Source organism: Castor canadensis, chromosome 8 (genome assembly GCF_047511655.1).
Source record: "Castor canadensis chromosome 8, mCasCan1.hap1v2, whole genome shotgun sequence".
In the NCBI taxonomy this organism is placed as follows: Eukaryota; Metazoa; Chordata; class Mammalia; order Rodentia; family Castoridae; genus Castor; species Castor canadensis.
The window spans coordinates 115,703,722-115,720,807 of NC_133393.1; the positions used below are offsets into that span (position 1 = coordinate 115,703,722).

Below are 17,086 nucleotides of genomic sequence, written 5' to 3' on the forward strand. Positions count from 1 at the left end.
TCTAATACTAGTGTCTTCCCATTCAACCTAGGTTCAAGAATTAAGATTTCCCCCAGTAGGTGACAAAAGGATAAAACTTCTACCCTGCTAGTCCTTAAGAATCTAGCAGAGCAATGTCCAGGTAGGGTTCTGGCCACATCCCAGTTGGGGTCTGAGCTAGCAGTAACCACTAAGACCTGTACATAAGGAACCTTCTGATTTCTGATGATTCCTATCCCTAGCCCTCAAAAGCTACCCTAGTTGATGCTTAATAGAGCAATAATGACCTACCTAAATCAAGCAAATTTTTGCTTGTTTTAAAGCTCAAAGTTTTGGGGTTAGTGTTGTTATGCAGTACCAGATAATTACAAATACTGGTATGCCCTCCATATATTCAGAGCTGTGTTTGATGTGACATCCACAATCCAGCTTTAACTGGTTTACTCAAAATATACACCTCAATATGGATGGCAACAGAAGACCTTAGAAATATCTTGAGAATTAATTATTTAACTTGCTATATTGTTCCAATATAGAAATATGGTTGGTACACTGCAAGGAGACCAGATAGATAAACCTTCTGTGTTCCAAGACCAGTGCTAGAAGCTGGGAGATCCGGCTAGAAGCTGGGAGTCCTTAGAGTATATCCTGAACTAGTAGAGCTAGTTTAGAACTAAAGAAGGAAAAACAGTATGTATTAATTCAATGAAAAGTATGTTGAAGTAAAGAAACATGCACAAAAGCTCAGTGACAGGAGTGGAACAAAAAGGTACACAGGCAGCGCCAAAAGAGTGCAAAATCCATGTTAGGCTGGGGTAACTATCTCCCAAGTTGCTCTGAAAATTCTGGGCTTACTCAATAACCCAACTGAATAGCAAAGATAACACTTACTGCATACTTTTCAAACATGTATGACTGGCCTAATTCAAGACTAAAATTACATCTGATCAAGACATCCACCCATCTCAGGTATAAAGATGGGCTATTGAGTATGAGAAATCTTGTGAAAACTTCATTTAATTTTGCCTAGACCATTTCTGGACACTTGTCAAACAGCAAAGAAACTAAATACACATTTTAAAATGAGATGAAGCCAGATGTAATTATTTCCAGCTGCTTAGAAGGTATAGGATGGGAGTATCATGAGTTTGAGGCCAGCCCATGCAATCTGAGACCCTGTCTCAAAACAGAAGGGCTAGGAATATAGTTCAAGTGGTAGAGTGCTTCCCTAGTCTGCACAAGGCCATGGTTCAACACCCATTACCATTAAATAAAAAATAATCTTAAAAAAAGGAATGAGATTAGCTACTTTAAGGGCAGCAAACTATCTTCTTCAAAAAAGGGACACTAACTTTAGATGCATTGTTCAGTTTTAGTCTCAGAATTCTTATGGATATTAAAGCATTTGACCTAGGGAAGACTTTGGCCTTTAAGTCAATTAAAGAAACCCCTCAATAGTTCCTAGATTAACTTACCAAAGTGATTCCAATGGAATTCTAAGTTTTTTTTTTTTAATGCTAAGGACGTAATTTTCATGGATACATCAGGTTCTAGAATTCTAAGGTTTTTTTTTTAAATGCTAAAATGGCAGATGGACCACAAAGCCTAAGTTCAACCATAATACACAACTGCATACTTCTTATACATATCCATTAAAGCTTTAAAGTAATTGGGGTGGAGGAATGGCTCAAGTGCTAAGAGTTGCCTGCCTAGTAAGCACAAGGCCCTGAGTTCAAACTCAGGTACTGCAAAAGAAAAAAGAAGGAAGACACCTATTTAGGGTAGCGACTGCAAGCTTTGGTTAAAAATTACACCTTTATCATTTTTATTCATGGTGTATATCTCTAGAGGAATTTAACCTGAAATTCCTTGTTGAATCAGTGAATTGTTTATTTCAAGATCATTACAGGCATGGACTTATGACTATTAAAATCCTATTGAGTAGGACTGAACTTCAAAGCATTCACTATGTCATTCATTTTTAGTATGTATGTTACTGTATAAATCTTTCACCCGAAAGGGTCTAGGGACAACCTAGGAACAAAACATACCCGGTACCTGGACTTAGTTTTTAAGTAATATTTCCAACTATAAACAAGAGATCCATGAAGAGATGGCTTCTTCCAAATTCTGGGATAGGAAAAATAAAAAGACTATGATGAGCCTAGAAAATCTCTGAGCCATAAAATATGTAAGCACTCAAATAATGTGCACAGGATACCACTGGCCAAATCTGGCTTTGATGATATAAGCAATGAAATGAACTACAATTATACTTTAAAACTTCCTGCTTTTGATAAACTGTGATTAAAAGAATGTCTTCAAACTAAGGTAAACAAACATCATGTCTACAATTTTGCATCAAATATTCAGAAAAAATAATGTATATCTATTTACGCACATGAGAATAATGAATGTTAGTAAAATGTCAAATGGTGAGCTGAGTAAAGAATATACATGAATTCTCTCAACTATAATTTATACTTTCAGAGTAAGAGGAAGAAATGCAATCTGTAGCTTGACTAAGGGGATTAACTAGATATACCCAAATCCGTGTTTTAAAGAAAAAACAAAAAACCCTGTTTATTATTCTTGGCTAAGTAAAAGGAATTTATTTTAGCAGCTCTCTAATCCCATTTTGTTCATACCTGCTGTACCATACTCTTGTTACTTTACTTTTCCATTTCTTATATAAGACCCTGGGACCCTCACAGCCTTTAACCAACCCTGGGGCCTGCTTCAAATGTCTCTTACCTTCCAGTGGATGAGTGTATCAATCATGTCTTAGTTTGGTTCCTTCAGCTGAACTGCACTTTGCAAATTCCTTCCCATCCTCAAAATCCCAACTAAAAGCTCTCAATCAAGTTTTAAGTATTTTAGCAGAAACTATTTTATACCCTGTAAAGTCCATCAGAGCCACAACTGCCTGATCTTATGAAAACCATAAATCTGACTTCTGACACTTCCATTTTTTATTACCATTTTCCTCCTTTTCAGTTCTAATTTAAAAACGTGAGAAATTAAAAAGCCCTGCTTTCATTTTAAACAACAGGTTACCCTGAGTTTCAAAACAAGAGATCCACAAAAGCTACAAATGGTCAATTTCCTGTCAGTAAGTCATTATTTCTCCTCTGTACTTAAGAATTTTAGTCATTAACTGAAAATTTAAAAACCTGAAAGCACAGTAGGATGTCACATGGAAGAAATACAAGATACGCAGTATTGCCATTTTGAAAATAAATCAACACAATACATACACCTAAGACTTCTTAAAGATAAATACTTATCCTTAAAATAATTCTGTACACTACCAAGGATGTTTTCATTTCTTTGAAGTCGTAAGTGGTGAGTGAACCTTAATCAGTCCAAGAACTTGGCTTCTTAATCCAGGTTGTATTTTAATGTCTGGATTTCAAAACCAGTATATAAAATAATCAGTATACATCTATGAAGTTTCAGTATTATTTCACCATTGTCATGTACATTTACTTTTCAGATACTTAGTGCTTTATGTGACAAATTACCTAAATTATGAACACTTATTTTTCAAAACAAAACAGACCTCAAGTAAGGTATATATACAGTGCAGATTTTTAAAAGAACAAATTAGTACATATATATTTCTTCTCTAAAATTCCTACCCAAAAAAAGTCATGCTTTTTCTAAACTATCTGTTCTGTACATGTAATAATATTTAGCATGATTTAAATAGTGGAAAATATAAAGGCTAAAATTTTTATTAAGACTAACTCATAAAAATTGCACTCAAATCTTAAATCATGTCCTGAAATCACAGCTTAATATTTTTGCATGGCATGGAAAGGTTTTCACAAACAATAACTCAAATTTATCATTTTTAATGGCAACAGCCTACAACTCAGATACACCCACAAATTCAAGCAGGAGTAATATAAATTCAGTTATGTCCTAGGCCGTATCAGATAATCACTATCATTAATCTAGCCACAGAATAGTGAAAATATTTTCATCAAAGCGAGTATCTCATTTTCACGGTTATTTGTTGCTAAACAAGCCCAAAAGAAAGAGGTAGAATCCCCTTTTTTTTAAAGTACCAACTTGCCAATTACAAACAATTAAGATATTTTCATGAATACAGTATTAGTACTGCTTCAATGAACTAGATGAAAGCATTCAAAGAAATTATAGATGAAACTTTCAGGCACCCAGGTTCTGTATGGAACTGTTGATCTCTGCTCACTTACAATACCCGAATGACCATAAAATGATACTCTCAAAACTAGTCTTTTCAAAGTTTTTCTTTATAGATGACTGTATGGGATTGTACCATTTAAAAAAAAGAAAAAAGAAAACTTCTTGATAGAGAATGGATTAATGAAAACTAAAATTTGAGACTGCAAAGACAAATTGAAGTATCTCAAAAATGTTCGTAGATAAGTAAGAATAAAACTTCCATAAGTCACAAACTATGGAATTACTTTCTGGTCTCTAACAAACTCCATTTATCAGGAAGGTTGCTCTTTAAATTATACAGATTTACAAGTTGTAGTGGTCTAAATACAGAATAACTAGATATCTGTTCTCCAATCTTCAAAAAAGTATATTCATATTTTGTAAAAAATTCAAATATCACAGTATATTTTATAAAATTAGATCCAAATTTTATTAAGGTTTTCAAATTACATATTTCTAGAATGGAATAGAACCGTTTTGGAACTGAAGAAATGGCATAAGTGAACGCTGACATTCCTTGAAACTCCAATTTTATAAAGGAAACAATTTCTCTGCAAACCACATCCCCATTATATAACAAGATGAAGTATGATCTATCTCTTCACTTTGGCAATACCTATTTCCTAAAGGAATGAAAAATAATGATTTTGCTACTTCTGTAAGTTCACTAAAAATGGGATTCTATCTTTAGACTACTAAAAGTTCAGAAAAAAGCTGTATTTAGATGAACTATGGTTACAAAAAATATCAGCACAGAACGTTGAATAAAAGCAACCAAATCATTTTGAAAACAAAGAAAAAAACGTATTATAATTGGTTAAGGATTTCCAGTAGTTAAGTTAAAAATCTGAGGAAGAGGTATAGATAGTTCTACACAAATAACATATTCACATTCTAAGACCTTAATACTAAAATTTTCAAAAACAAAACTCATCACTTCTAAAAATGAATTCAATGTAATTTTATTAACAGCAGGAACTCCAGACCCTCTAATTACAATCCAATAAGTCTACCCTGTCCAAAAAAGTTTACCCCCCAAAATTAACAGTAATTAGCCTGAGGTATTTTAAATGTGGCTCTACAAGTCTCAAACTTAATGGCATCCTCCCCATGGCCTTATTACCACTTTAATCCCATGATCCCTATAATATTTACTATAATATAGTCATCTAAAATATCTGGGGGGGGGGGGACGACAAAAAACCAACCCTGGACCTTTTGACATAGTTCATTCTCCATCCCACCCACTTTCACTAAAACAGAAGCCACACAAAGATCTAAAAAGTTTTGTCTGGTCTGATCCAGAACAGGTGTTTAAACTTCATTTTCCAGTTTAATTATCAAAGCCTGGCATGAATAAAATGCTAAATATCACACTGGTGGTAAAGAGAGGCCCAAATTTTTGAGCTTTTAATGAGACTGAGAAACAGTTCATAAGATTCAACTTAATACGCCTTAACATATCTGTGAGGTAGTTAAGTGAACAGTACTACCCATCTTAATACAAAGTAAACAGAAGCATGGGTAAATGATATACTCATACTTAAGCAATAAGAATTACAACAAATCAGAGGCTAAGGGCTTTCTGTTTACTTCTAACCCAAAGTAAATAAAATTTAATTTTTTATAAAAACCCAACCACAACATTTAAGAGTTTGTCTACTTTCTTTTCTTAGCACTTTCTTATTATCGGTTCCAAAAAAACCTCTTTCAAAGTTGGCACCCTTTTAATAATATGGTAAACTAGGCATATCCTTACTTAGAGTTATGCCTCTGCTCCTAACCTGAATTAGTACAAAATTAAGACATTATCCTGTGAGAACTAAAATTATGTATGACATTTTTATTTTAAGCTGCAAAAAAAAAAAAAGCAAACAAACAACAAAAAACTTGAAATAGGCTCATCAAATGATGCAATTTCATCCTTTCCAGGAAAGCAGAAGGTAGACCCTACCACAAAGAAAAAATGCTTAGTTAATGGAGGTTAAATTTAAAAGTATACTATTAATACTATTAGATTAACTTCTGAAGAGTCTAGGTTTTATTCAGCTTCCTGTGGTAACCAATAACCATGAGTTAAGACTTCTTTATAATCAACTGTACCAGCTAAAATACAAAAATCCATTAATTATCTAACAGTTATTGGGTTCAGTCTTACTGGAAATTCTCAACAGTTTTGTTTTTTTTTCTCTCTCTCCTTTAAATGACGTCTTAGTATTAAGTCACTGCATTTCTGTAACAACATAATGAAAAGCAAAACTAATGCAAGTGGACTTAAACCCATCCTACTAGCCAGGTGAAAACTACTTTGGTTCTTTAGGAAAAAAAATAACCAAACAAAAAAACATGTTCAACAGTTGTTAATTTTCATAGTTGTATTCAAATAGCTACATGATGAAAATATTCCAAAAGAACCAAACTGCAGCAATAAATGAACATGCATGAGAGAATTTGCATTCAACAGATGTGACAGAAAAGCTATAGTTAAAATGCTACGTTAGAACAAATTGGTCATTAAAATATCAATTCCTTTCCTTTAAAAAAAATTACTGAGTCTACCAAGAAAATACAAAAACATAAGGCTGTAAGTAAATCATAGTTGTGTTTAGGCTATTACAGTGCAGGTTATCCTCAAGGCCACACATCCTGCTTCACTGCTGCTTGCACTCTGCTGGGTTTTGATCCTTCTGTTAAAGGAAAACAACAAGTCAATCTATCTTCTACCTGCTTCAATGTATTTATCAACAGTAATTAACTACCTTAATTATTACTGTATTTCACTTATCACATTTTTGACAATTAAAGAAACAGTACAGGATGGTGGCAAATTATTCAAATATTATCAAGTCATTGAAATGCTATCACATTTCACACTGCAGAAATAACATCATAAAATGAGACACAATAAACTATAATTTTAATAGATGGGGTGAATAATCAAAACACATTATATGCATGTATAAAATGCCACAATGAAATACTTTTGTACAACTAATATGCACTAACAAAAATATAAACTTGTGCTGGAGGTGTGGCTCAAGTGGAAGAGCACTTGCCTAGTGAGCTTGTGAAAAGCCCTGACTTCAAACGTCAGTACCACCACACAGACAAACACACACACACACACACACACATATACACACCCCAAATATAAAATGAAAAAGAAAGAATATGGGTATGCATGGGCGGGGGGAACCTATAATCTTAAAAATAAAGTAACCAATTTGGGTATTAGTCATATTATCAGTTATTTTTGCCTTTTTATATTCAAAGATTAATTCTATTTACAGACTATCAGAATATTTAATTCAATTTTAAATTATCCTTTTACTTGTTCACGTAGGTCCACATACCTTCTGGATATTTTTTTAGCACTTAGCAAAATGAACTTACTAAAAGACAAATCCTAAGTTTCAAATGAATCCTGATAACTTAATTTACTACATATTTTGTGGGAGATAAAAGCCTTTTCTAACCCTGACACAACAAACTAAATTTCCAGGAATTACAGACTAGAACACTAAGGGACTAAAGTGGTGTTTAGGAGAATCTAATCAACAATATGGCTCCCAGAGTTTCCAAGCACTATTGCATTCAGATCTCTTAATAATTGACCCCCCCCCCTTTTAAATAGCTTTCCTTTGGAGCGAAAACAATCTAAGAACCCATGAGTTTTTAATGCTTAAACACTGCAAAGTACAGAACTGGAGGTGTAGCTTATATGGTATTGCAGCTGCTTTTCAAGAGTGAAGCTTTGAATTCAAACCCCAGTCCCATCAACCAAACAAAACAGAAAAACCCTGCAATGTTCAAAAGGTGCCATTAATAAAATGTTTGGGTTTGTCTGGTCTAAACTGTGAAAAATACTTTAGCCTATCTTATATTTATAGAAAACAGCACTAGGTTTGCTCACCTTCGGGTCATAGTCTGGATCATTTTCCTCATCTCCTTCTTCTTCCCCTTCCTATATTAAAGTTCAAAATGCAGCCATGAAGAAAGTACAGAGTAGGAAAAATTGGCTAATAATGTAGGGAAATTTCAATACAAGTTACTCTATGGGTCAATAGATTTTCATGATTACAGAGTCTGGTGACAATACAATTTAATTTGAAAGCTTCTAATATGAAAAATTTCCCAACACAACTCGAGACATCCAGACAGCTTTTATTGAAAAGTTTTACTGCAGCCAACGTTGAAAAAGTTTACTGCAGCTTTTGACTTCTTCAAAGAGCTGATAACCCTGCAGCAGAACAAAATTATTTGAAATAAAAAAAAAATTTGCTGAGTTTTGCAAGTTATTTATTGAAACCTTATACATACATTGTTTGGCTGTAGAATTCTAAAATCATTTTCCAAAATTTATCCCAAATCACAGAATGATTATAGTAAAGGAATACATAAGTCACTCAGTTTGTTTCTCAATGTGTAATACAGAGAATTATTTGCTCATTTGGTAAACATTACCTCATCTGCTTCTTCACCTTCTTCATCATACTGAAAAGAGAAAATGTAACAGAAATATAAAACACAATTGAGAACAGCATTAATAACATCTATTATTTTAAACACTAAAATCTAAGAAGTGGGAAAAAAAGTCTTTTCTCTAAAATGAGGAAAACATTAGCTTAGTGCCATTATCTATAACCTGACGACTTGTAAAATTAAAGAACATATTCTAATTATGCAGATAAGTTGCAACCAGGTGAGTACTGTAAATATTACTTGCCTGTACTTATGTGTGAACACATTACACAAGACCTAACACTTATTAATAATAAAGGTGTTCAAAATATTGAAGGGCAGTCTAATAATGACCATTATAACACAGCCTTAAAAAAAAATTCTATGCTGCCTGAATGTTATCTTAAATGCTAAAAAAAGGTTTGTTATGTTTTGTGTGGTCAAAGGCAAGAACATAACTAATTCAGAATAATCTTCATATTAGTAGAAAAATAAAAGCTAAGATAAATAAATCCAAAGATCTTAAGGAGACCTACTTGAAACTCAGAAAAATCTATCTCCAGGATTATCAGTTACTAGCCTTATTTTTAACTATTGACTGTCTCACTTTAAAAAAATTAAATCTAACTTTCTACTAATTTTGAATATCATACGCTATGATTATTTCATTACAGGACTTGAATTTACTCACATCATCATCATCATCTTCAATAGCTTCTCCAGTAAAGTATAACACTGATCTTGGGATTATACGCTCACGCAAAAAGTGACCAATTTCAAAGTCTGCAGCAAGGATAGCTTCGGAATCATCATCCTATTTTTTTTTTTTAGGAAAATAAAAGCACTAAATTGGAACTCCATTATTTACTTTGGCATATATAAAATTCACGCATTCAAACCATGAAGACACCTTCAACTTTACTTTCTCTATGCACGTAGGTAAAGGAGACATCTACATGTGCTAAGTTTACAGGTGTTTAATAAAAATAGAATCAGCAGACCCGTGCACATAATAGGAAATATAAGTAACAATTAGAACTAGAGAGCAGAAGTGGCTGAAGTAGTAAAGCACCCATCTAGAAAGCATAAGGCCCTCAGTTCAAACCTCAGTACTGCCAAAAAACCAAAAACAACAAAAAAACTAATTAGAAATAGCAATTGCTTAGTGTGTGTGTTTTTTTTTTTGATTCAAACAGTAAAATGTAAAAACAAGTTGATTGTATTATGACAATTTTTGTCTTGAAATAACACTGAGTACGTTGGAAGATGAAAGAAAAATAATCTTGGGCTTTCACAAATAGTAACAGTAAGTATGTGGCATTAAGAGACCACCGATGATTACTTCACATTTCCTAAAAGACAGTACCCAAGCAGCTGTCTACTTTGTACCAAATGAGAAGGTAGAGTCCCAACTGATAAACCAAAAAGTCAACCCAGGACTCTTCTTAATGGCAAAGTACAAAGAAATGGTTATTTTCAAATTTGTTCTTTTAAATTCCACTTAAGTTTTGATAATAAAATGAGTAGAGAGTCTGTGAATTCCCATGAAATGCTTAATGAGTCATCAACATAATTCACCCTAACAAACAAAAAGTATTAAAAGGAGGGCTGTGTGAGGACTATGAAAGAAGGAATCCTAATCACAAGTAGAGGTTTTCTATACATAACTATAAAGATTGTTTCTATACATAACTATAAAGATTGTTTTTTGGCTTAGTAATAAACCAAAAAAAAAAAGCACGTCAACACAAACTTCAACTCCAATGACGTAAAAATGGTATGAATCCTGTTCTAATGCTTGTAAGTTGTTGTTCTTACCTAAAAATTCAAATACCATAGTCTGTGCTACAAAAGACATTTTGAGCCAAGCCAGCAATTAATACTCTTTTCAGACTGATGTACTTGCCTTTTGTAAATCTGGTCTAAGCCTCAGCCAAGATTTTTCTAATTCAAAAGTATTCAAATTAACTAATTTAAAATTTCACATGTTTTCAAAAAACAATTTAAAATATCTCAGTTACTTTAAATTCAAATATATGGCCAACATAAAAGCAAATTCAAAACATACCGGGCATACTCTGTCTGTATGGACTCTTTTGAGTTTATTCCCCTCGGTTCAGGCTATATGGCAGGAACATTCCACAGTCCTTGACCACATGCCACATATCCCATTATGTATAAGACCAATATGAAACCTTATTTCCATGGGAATAACAAATATATCCTAGCCATAATGTAGCTAGAGTTTAAGATGGTATGTGACTTAATATATTCTCTGTTCATTAAGAAAGAGAACAATAATTTGGAAAAAAATTAAATTCATGGCAAAAACATCTAAGCCTAGAAAAAAGTGTTCAGCTTATCATTTCAGTGTTTCTTAGTGAAGAAACATCATTTTTCAATGGACAAATTTTTCGGATTCATAAATGTCTACTCCTAGGCATTACAGGCCTCAGAACACAATACTGGCAACTGGCCAGAGATTGTAGCTCAGTGAAGTACTTGCCTAGCACTCAGAAGGCCTTGAGTTCAATTCCCAGCAACACAGAAAAACAAAAACAAAAAACTGTTTAGAGAATGCTAGCAGCTCAACTATCCCATACAACACTTTTGAAGAACTTACCAGATCTCCACTCTCAGGAACTGCAAAATGAGAAAAGAAATTCAAATGAATAAAGAATTAAAGCAAACAACAAAACAACTATCAATAACCAAAGTAAAACAATGCTTACCTTCAGGAGGGGCAAAAAAATTAAAGAAAGAGTCATTGGAAACCGTTTTAGTCACAGTACGAACTGTTCCACGTCCCTTGTGTTTCTGCTTCTTCTTAATGGTTTTCAAAGTGACATTTTTTCCCTTTTTCCAATCGATTTGGCACCTTGCAAAACAAAGAGGGAAAAAATAATTTAATTTAGCGTGCTTCAATTGCTAAATTTTTTGGGAGTGCTACATCTCAGTTTCAAATTTTAGACAATGTGTCAAGATTTTTTTCTATAAAGAAAATCTTAGATTTTTGTTTCTAACAAAAGAATTTAAGATAAAAATATTTACAATCAGCAAATAACACACAGTTCGTACCTTTGGAGAAATGAATGTGTGGTAGTCACAGGCCTAAAGCCAATTTTAGGAAAACGCCAGAAAACTTTTACTGAGGTGTATGGCAATGAACTATGTACATATGCATTTATCAAGCACACACAATGGAAATATCAAGTATTTGGTAAGTTACAACAAGAAGAGACGTAACATCATTAAAGTAGTACAACTTACTCACCCTGTACAGCCCATAATTTCTGGTCCATCAAAAGAAAAGGGATCAGAATCGTCTGGTTCTGACCTCATCCTATATGTCTTTGTCAACACTTCATTTGTGAAATATTCATTGGGTTCAAAGTGAAATTCTAGGATAAAACTCTTTAAAAAAAAACAGCGTAAGTTAAATTCTTACATCCTGAATTTTAATGCATTGTTAAATAGCTTAATATGTGATTTCTATAAGCAAATAAAAATTAAATGTTCTCTTTACTCTGGAATATAATTTAAGAACGGAAATATAAGGAAAATCCCAAATTATGTTAAAAGCCAAACAAGGCATAAATTAAACAATGTAATTTGAGTTTACAACTACCATTTAAGCTAGGTACACCTAAATAAACTGTCCAGATCCCCTTTCTTCCCCACCTCCCCTAGGAAGGCAACTTTTAAATCTGACTAGAACCTGAGCTCGACACAGAAAAAGCTCAACCTAAAAAAGATAAAGCTTCTATTTATAGTAGCTTTGCCCACAGTTGACACAATTCTGGTGGTTTTAAAGAGAGGTTGTTAGTTGATCTCTCCTCATGGATTAGTTGGGGGGAGGGGTGTCTAACATCATTTCCAAGTTCATGACTATTTAATTAAGTATTTACGTATTCATGTTTTCTTGCCATTATTTTTTTATCCACTTTAATACAAGATAAACAATCATCTCTATTTTTAAAACAGCTTAAGCTAACAAAGAAAAGAAATACAGCATCACAATTAGTAACATTCAAATATTTATTTCCTACAATTAAGTATTTTTAATTCCTTCTTCCTTCCATCCCCAAGTCTTGAATGACATGTATTTTTAAAAACTTTCATTTCTATTTATAAAAGCATGCATTCTGTTAGTTACAAATATTTCATAATTCTTTTTACCATAGGCTGGCCAGCATCTGAGAACTTTACTTTAATATCTTTCAAGTGCTTCAAAATAGGTTCATCATGTTCCTTCAAATGAAAAGAATAAAAATGATTATCTCTAACATGCCATTTTAGAGTCAATGTTCTATTATTACATAAATACTAGATGACTGAGACTTCTTGAACCTAAGACTCTGTCAAGATTATGGCTTACAATGAAGCTAAGTTTGGGTAGAGAAAAGATAGTGAAGAGATCATTATACAGTCAAATAGTCTGAAAAATAAAAAACCAAGTCTCAAAAAAATGTTCACTTTAAAAATGTTTCTTGATTATAACTGTTGCCTTTTGTAATTGCTTGTTCGTTTTTTACTTTGCTGAAGTAGAAATGCAATAAGCACTCATTTATGTTTGAGATAATTTTTTTCCAAGTAAATTCCAACAAACACAAAACAGGGAAAAAGTACTACCATATACACAGTAGAGGCTCAAGAAATGCTTGAGAGGCAAAGTTTCCCAAAGAAGGTGCTTTGCTGCCACCCCAGAGAACAAGACAATTGTGAATGAGTAAACATCTTTGTAGCATTCTTTTAAAATGCAAACATTCCTGGGATTACCTTTATTTTCAGACTGAACAGATATTTAGAGGCAACACAAATGAAAACTTTTAAGATTGTCTTCCTCATCCTATCTCAGTACTAAGTATGTAATGACAAGATGGCACAGGGTTATGAGAAAGCACCAGTCAATAATGATCAATCATGGATGACACTGTTTTGTAAATCTAATTTTTTGCTGAACTTTTGTTTATAGTAATCAGCGCTGTAGTTTTTCTTCTATAGAAAGCAGATACTGTATTAACAAAAAAAAAAAAAAAAAAAAAAAGAAACCAATCATCTCTAAATTTCAAAGGCTTTACCCTTTCAGGTAAACTGGTGTTTTTATGAATAAAATTACCTGAACCATGTCACTGAGCAAGTCAACATTCTTAAAAACAGTCAACCAAAATTCGGGAATTCCTTTAGGGTCTTCTTTTTCTTCATCCTTTTTCTCATCTTCAATCTTGGCCTTTTCTTTCAGCTCCTCCTTAGTACGAGAAAGCACGTATTATTGAATACCATAATTAGGTGTCTTGAAAAAGTCATGTACATCTCCTTAAATTATAGGTAGTGGCCTAAGCACAGAAAAACAACAATTCCAGATGGGTATAGTGGTATACACTTGTAATCCCAGCTACTCAGGAGGTGGAGGTAGGAGGACAAAAACTCTAGACCCTCTCTGTAAAACTAAAAGCAAAAAGAACTGGAGCATGGCTCAAGCGATACAGTACTTACCTAGCAAGCGCAAGGCCAAGAGTTCAATTCCCAGTACAGCAACAATAAAAACCCATCAAATTTACAATCACCAATTATAATTTTTGACTAAACAAATTTTAGTTTGTGTATTCCAAATTTTAAATTATTGCTATATACCTCTCCAAAAAGAATCACTAGACAAAAAGCTATAGGAAAAATCATTTTAGGAAAAAAAGAAAAAAGAGAACTTCATGAACAATAGACTTTTAAGCATTGTTGACAGGAAAAGCAAAATACTACCTTGTCCAATCACCATGTGGTAATCTTTTGTTTTGGTGGGGAACAGGATATTACTCAGGATTGAACTCAGGGCTTCATGCTGGTTAAGCCACACCTTCAGCTCTTCTTGTTCTGATTATCTTGGAGACACTTGCTTTTTGCCTGGACTGTAATCCTATTTTAAGCCTCTGCCATAGCTGGAATGACGGAAGCATGCCACCACATCCAGCTCCTGCAATGGGTTCTCACAGACTTTTCTGCCCCAGCTGTCCTGGAACAACAAGCTTCACAACCTCTGTCCTTCAACAAGAGGTGACTGGTACATGCCACTATACCCATCTATTGGTTGGGGGTGGGATGTCCTCCAGATCTCGGCCTCCTCAGTACCTGGGAATACAGGTGTGAACAGCAGCACCCACCTCCCTGTGTTGCTCTTTATCAAACAATATTACCAACATTAAAATGGTAATGCTAGAGAAGAAGGGTCACATAACATAGCACTGGATGCCTGCCACAGCTGTCATCATCATTGTAGGCAAGTCCTTTGCCTGTCACTGTTAAGTTCAAAAGAAAAGTCTATATGAAGCTATAAGGTTAAAATACTTCAAAAATATAAGGAAAAATTACTTTGGGTACAGATGGTACTAGATTGAACAGTAACTCATCCACACTATCCATTTTTTAAAAAGTACATTGTCTAGGTATAAAAGCACCACTGTTGGTCTCCGGCACTTAAGAGAGAGAGAAAAAAAAAAAATCAACTGACCATGTAACACTGATACCCCACTGACAACTAATAACTACTACTTGTGAGAATTCATAAACTTTTTAGTCATCTAAAAATACACTAAAAAAAAGTTGGTACTAACCGAAACTTCATCTTCATCATCTGGCTTCCACTCACATTCTTCTTCCGTAGGTTCATAAATTGCATTAATGATCTCAAATCGCTTATCAAACAGAGGCTGGTAGAGAACAGCGTACTTCCTTTCAAGATCATGAACTTCCTCATAGAATTTGGCTTCTATCTGTGCACATTTAACTTGAAGGTTTTTGAGAGCATTCACTCGTCTCTTAACTACCCGAGGCAAGCTGAAAGGTTAAAAACCAGTTACATAGCATCGTAGGAAAACACAAGTCACTCTCATAATATTGAAACCGAAGCATGAGTGTGAATGAGTAAGTGTCCTATTTGAACAAAAGGTGTACTTAAGTAACTGATTGCTTCTGTTGCTAATGCCTATGAAATAATCTCCCTAATCTTTGGAGTTTGGTATCGTATGTCTGTATCACATGTATTCCGTAACCCTATCTGCTTTCTATAGATGACATCTCCAGAAAGCAAGCCCCTGAAACTGCCCATGATGATTTCCTCTGTAGAAGGGAACTAAAGATTAGAGGAGCCCGAAAAGAGAACTTGGTATAGGACTTAATTCAATTTTGTTTGAATTTACCCTTATTCGTGTTCATTAAAATAAAAAATCTCCACAAAGAGAACCATTTAAGGGTTCTTTGGGTTTCATTTTCAAAAGCAGCTAAGAAATTCAAATGACTGAGATCATTTCAGAAAACCGTTGACAGTGAAATTTAGATAACTTAGAACATTCAAAACTCCAGTTTAGGTGGTCTGGGTTAATTTCACATGTAGGTGGGACTGCAGTGAATGTAAATTGAAGTTAAGTAACTAACATGTATATAATCTGTTTGGGGAGACAAAGGGGAAATGTGCATAGCTTAGAAAACCATTTCTCTTTGGATTGTGAGAAGTCAGTGTCATGAGTTTACGTTTTGAAGCACAAATAAATTTTTTTTAAAAAAATGAAGGAAAAACATTCTATCACAGTGAACTTCTCTATTTCAGCGATATGCACATACATGTACACACACCCCATAAGCAAATTATGAGATTGTAGCTTGTCTTCAACTGGTATATGGTGGGCTGCAACCTGGGGAGGGTATGGCTAAAGTAGGTTAACAACGAAGACAGCCTTTTAAGATCTTCATCTGGCGTGGGAAAAAAAAAAAATCATTGCCTGTCCCCCTCACCCTTCACAGGAGCTCAACTGCAGGGCTCCTAGGCTAACATGAACAACTGATCAAAGAAGGATAGGGTCACTCAGCTAGTCTAGGTGTACTGGATTAGACAAAGGGAGACTACCTCTCCTAAAGGAAACCAGAGTTGCCAGCCAACTTTGAGCCTTAGGTGACTGGTGCTCTCTTTTGGCGCCTCCTATCCCCTGGGCAACTAGGTAACGGCATGCATGCTCGTGCGCACACACGCACACACTTGAACAATACAGAGTAATCATCTACAGGAGAATTACTGGACAGGTGAAGAACTTAAACAAGAATGTAAATATACTTAGAGATGAGTAAAGATATTAAAAGCATGAAATAAAAGAAATCTATGCTGGTTGCTGGAAGCTCAGACCAGTAATCCTAGCTACTCAGGAGGCAGAGATCCGGTGGATTGAGGTTCGAAGCTAGTCCTGGGCAACTAGTTCTTATCTTGAAAATACCCAACAGGAAATCCCAGTGCCGCAACAAAATTAAAACAATACAAAAAGGGCTGGCAGAGTGGCTCAAATGATAGAGCACCTGCCTAAGGCTCTGAGTTCAAGCCCAGTACCACCAAAAAAAATTTCTAAAACAACATGGAAATATCAAGTATGAAAATACAGTAACTAAACTAGCCAAC

At 34.1% G+C, this 17,086-nt stretch overlaps 1 protein-coding gene across 4 annotated transcripts in view; it reads right to left on the reverse strand.

Moving 5' to 3' along the window:
• Window positions 1–4,597: 4,597 nt before the first annotated feature.
• The window catches only part of Nap1l1 (nucleosome assembly protein 1 like 1), a 33,971-nt gene continuing 21,482 nt past the window's right edge, over window positions 4,598–17,086 (reverse strand). For 2 of the 4 annotated variants that reach the window (XM_074083959.1, XM_074083957.1), the window contains 10 exons: window positions 15,258–15,480; window positions 13,772–13,900; window positions 12,832–12,903; window positions 11,927–12,066; window positions 11,385–11,530; window positions 11,276–11,295; window positions 9,344–9,466; window positions 8,656–8,685; window positions 8,105–8,155; window positions 4,598–6,878 (listed from right to left, as the gene is read on the reverse strand). In XM_074083959.1, coding sequence (XP_073940060.1) covers window positions 6,843–6,878; window positions 8,105–8,155; window positions 8,656–8,685; window positions 9,344–9,466; window positions 11,276–11,295; window positions 11,385–11,530; window positions 11,927–12,066; window positions 12,832–12,903; window positions 13,772–13,900; window positions 15,258–15,480 — 970 coding nt within the window. In that variant the 3' untranslated portion in view covers window positions 4,598–6,842. Of the gene's footprint in view, window positions 6,879–8,104; window positions 8,156–8,335; window positions 8,432–8,655; window positions 8,686–9,343; window positions 9,467–11,275; window positions 11,296–11,384; window positions 11,531–11,926; window positions 12,067–12,831; window positions 12,904–13,771; window positions 13,901–15,257; window positions 15,481–17,086 lie in introns of those variants that run through there. The other 2 variants (XM_020170954.2, XM_074083958.1) reach the window with 2 other exon arrangements.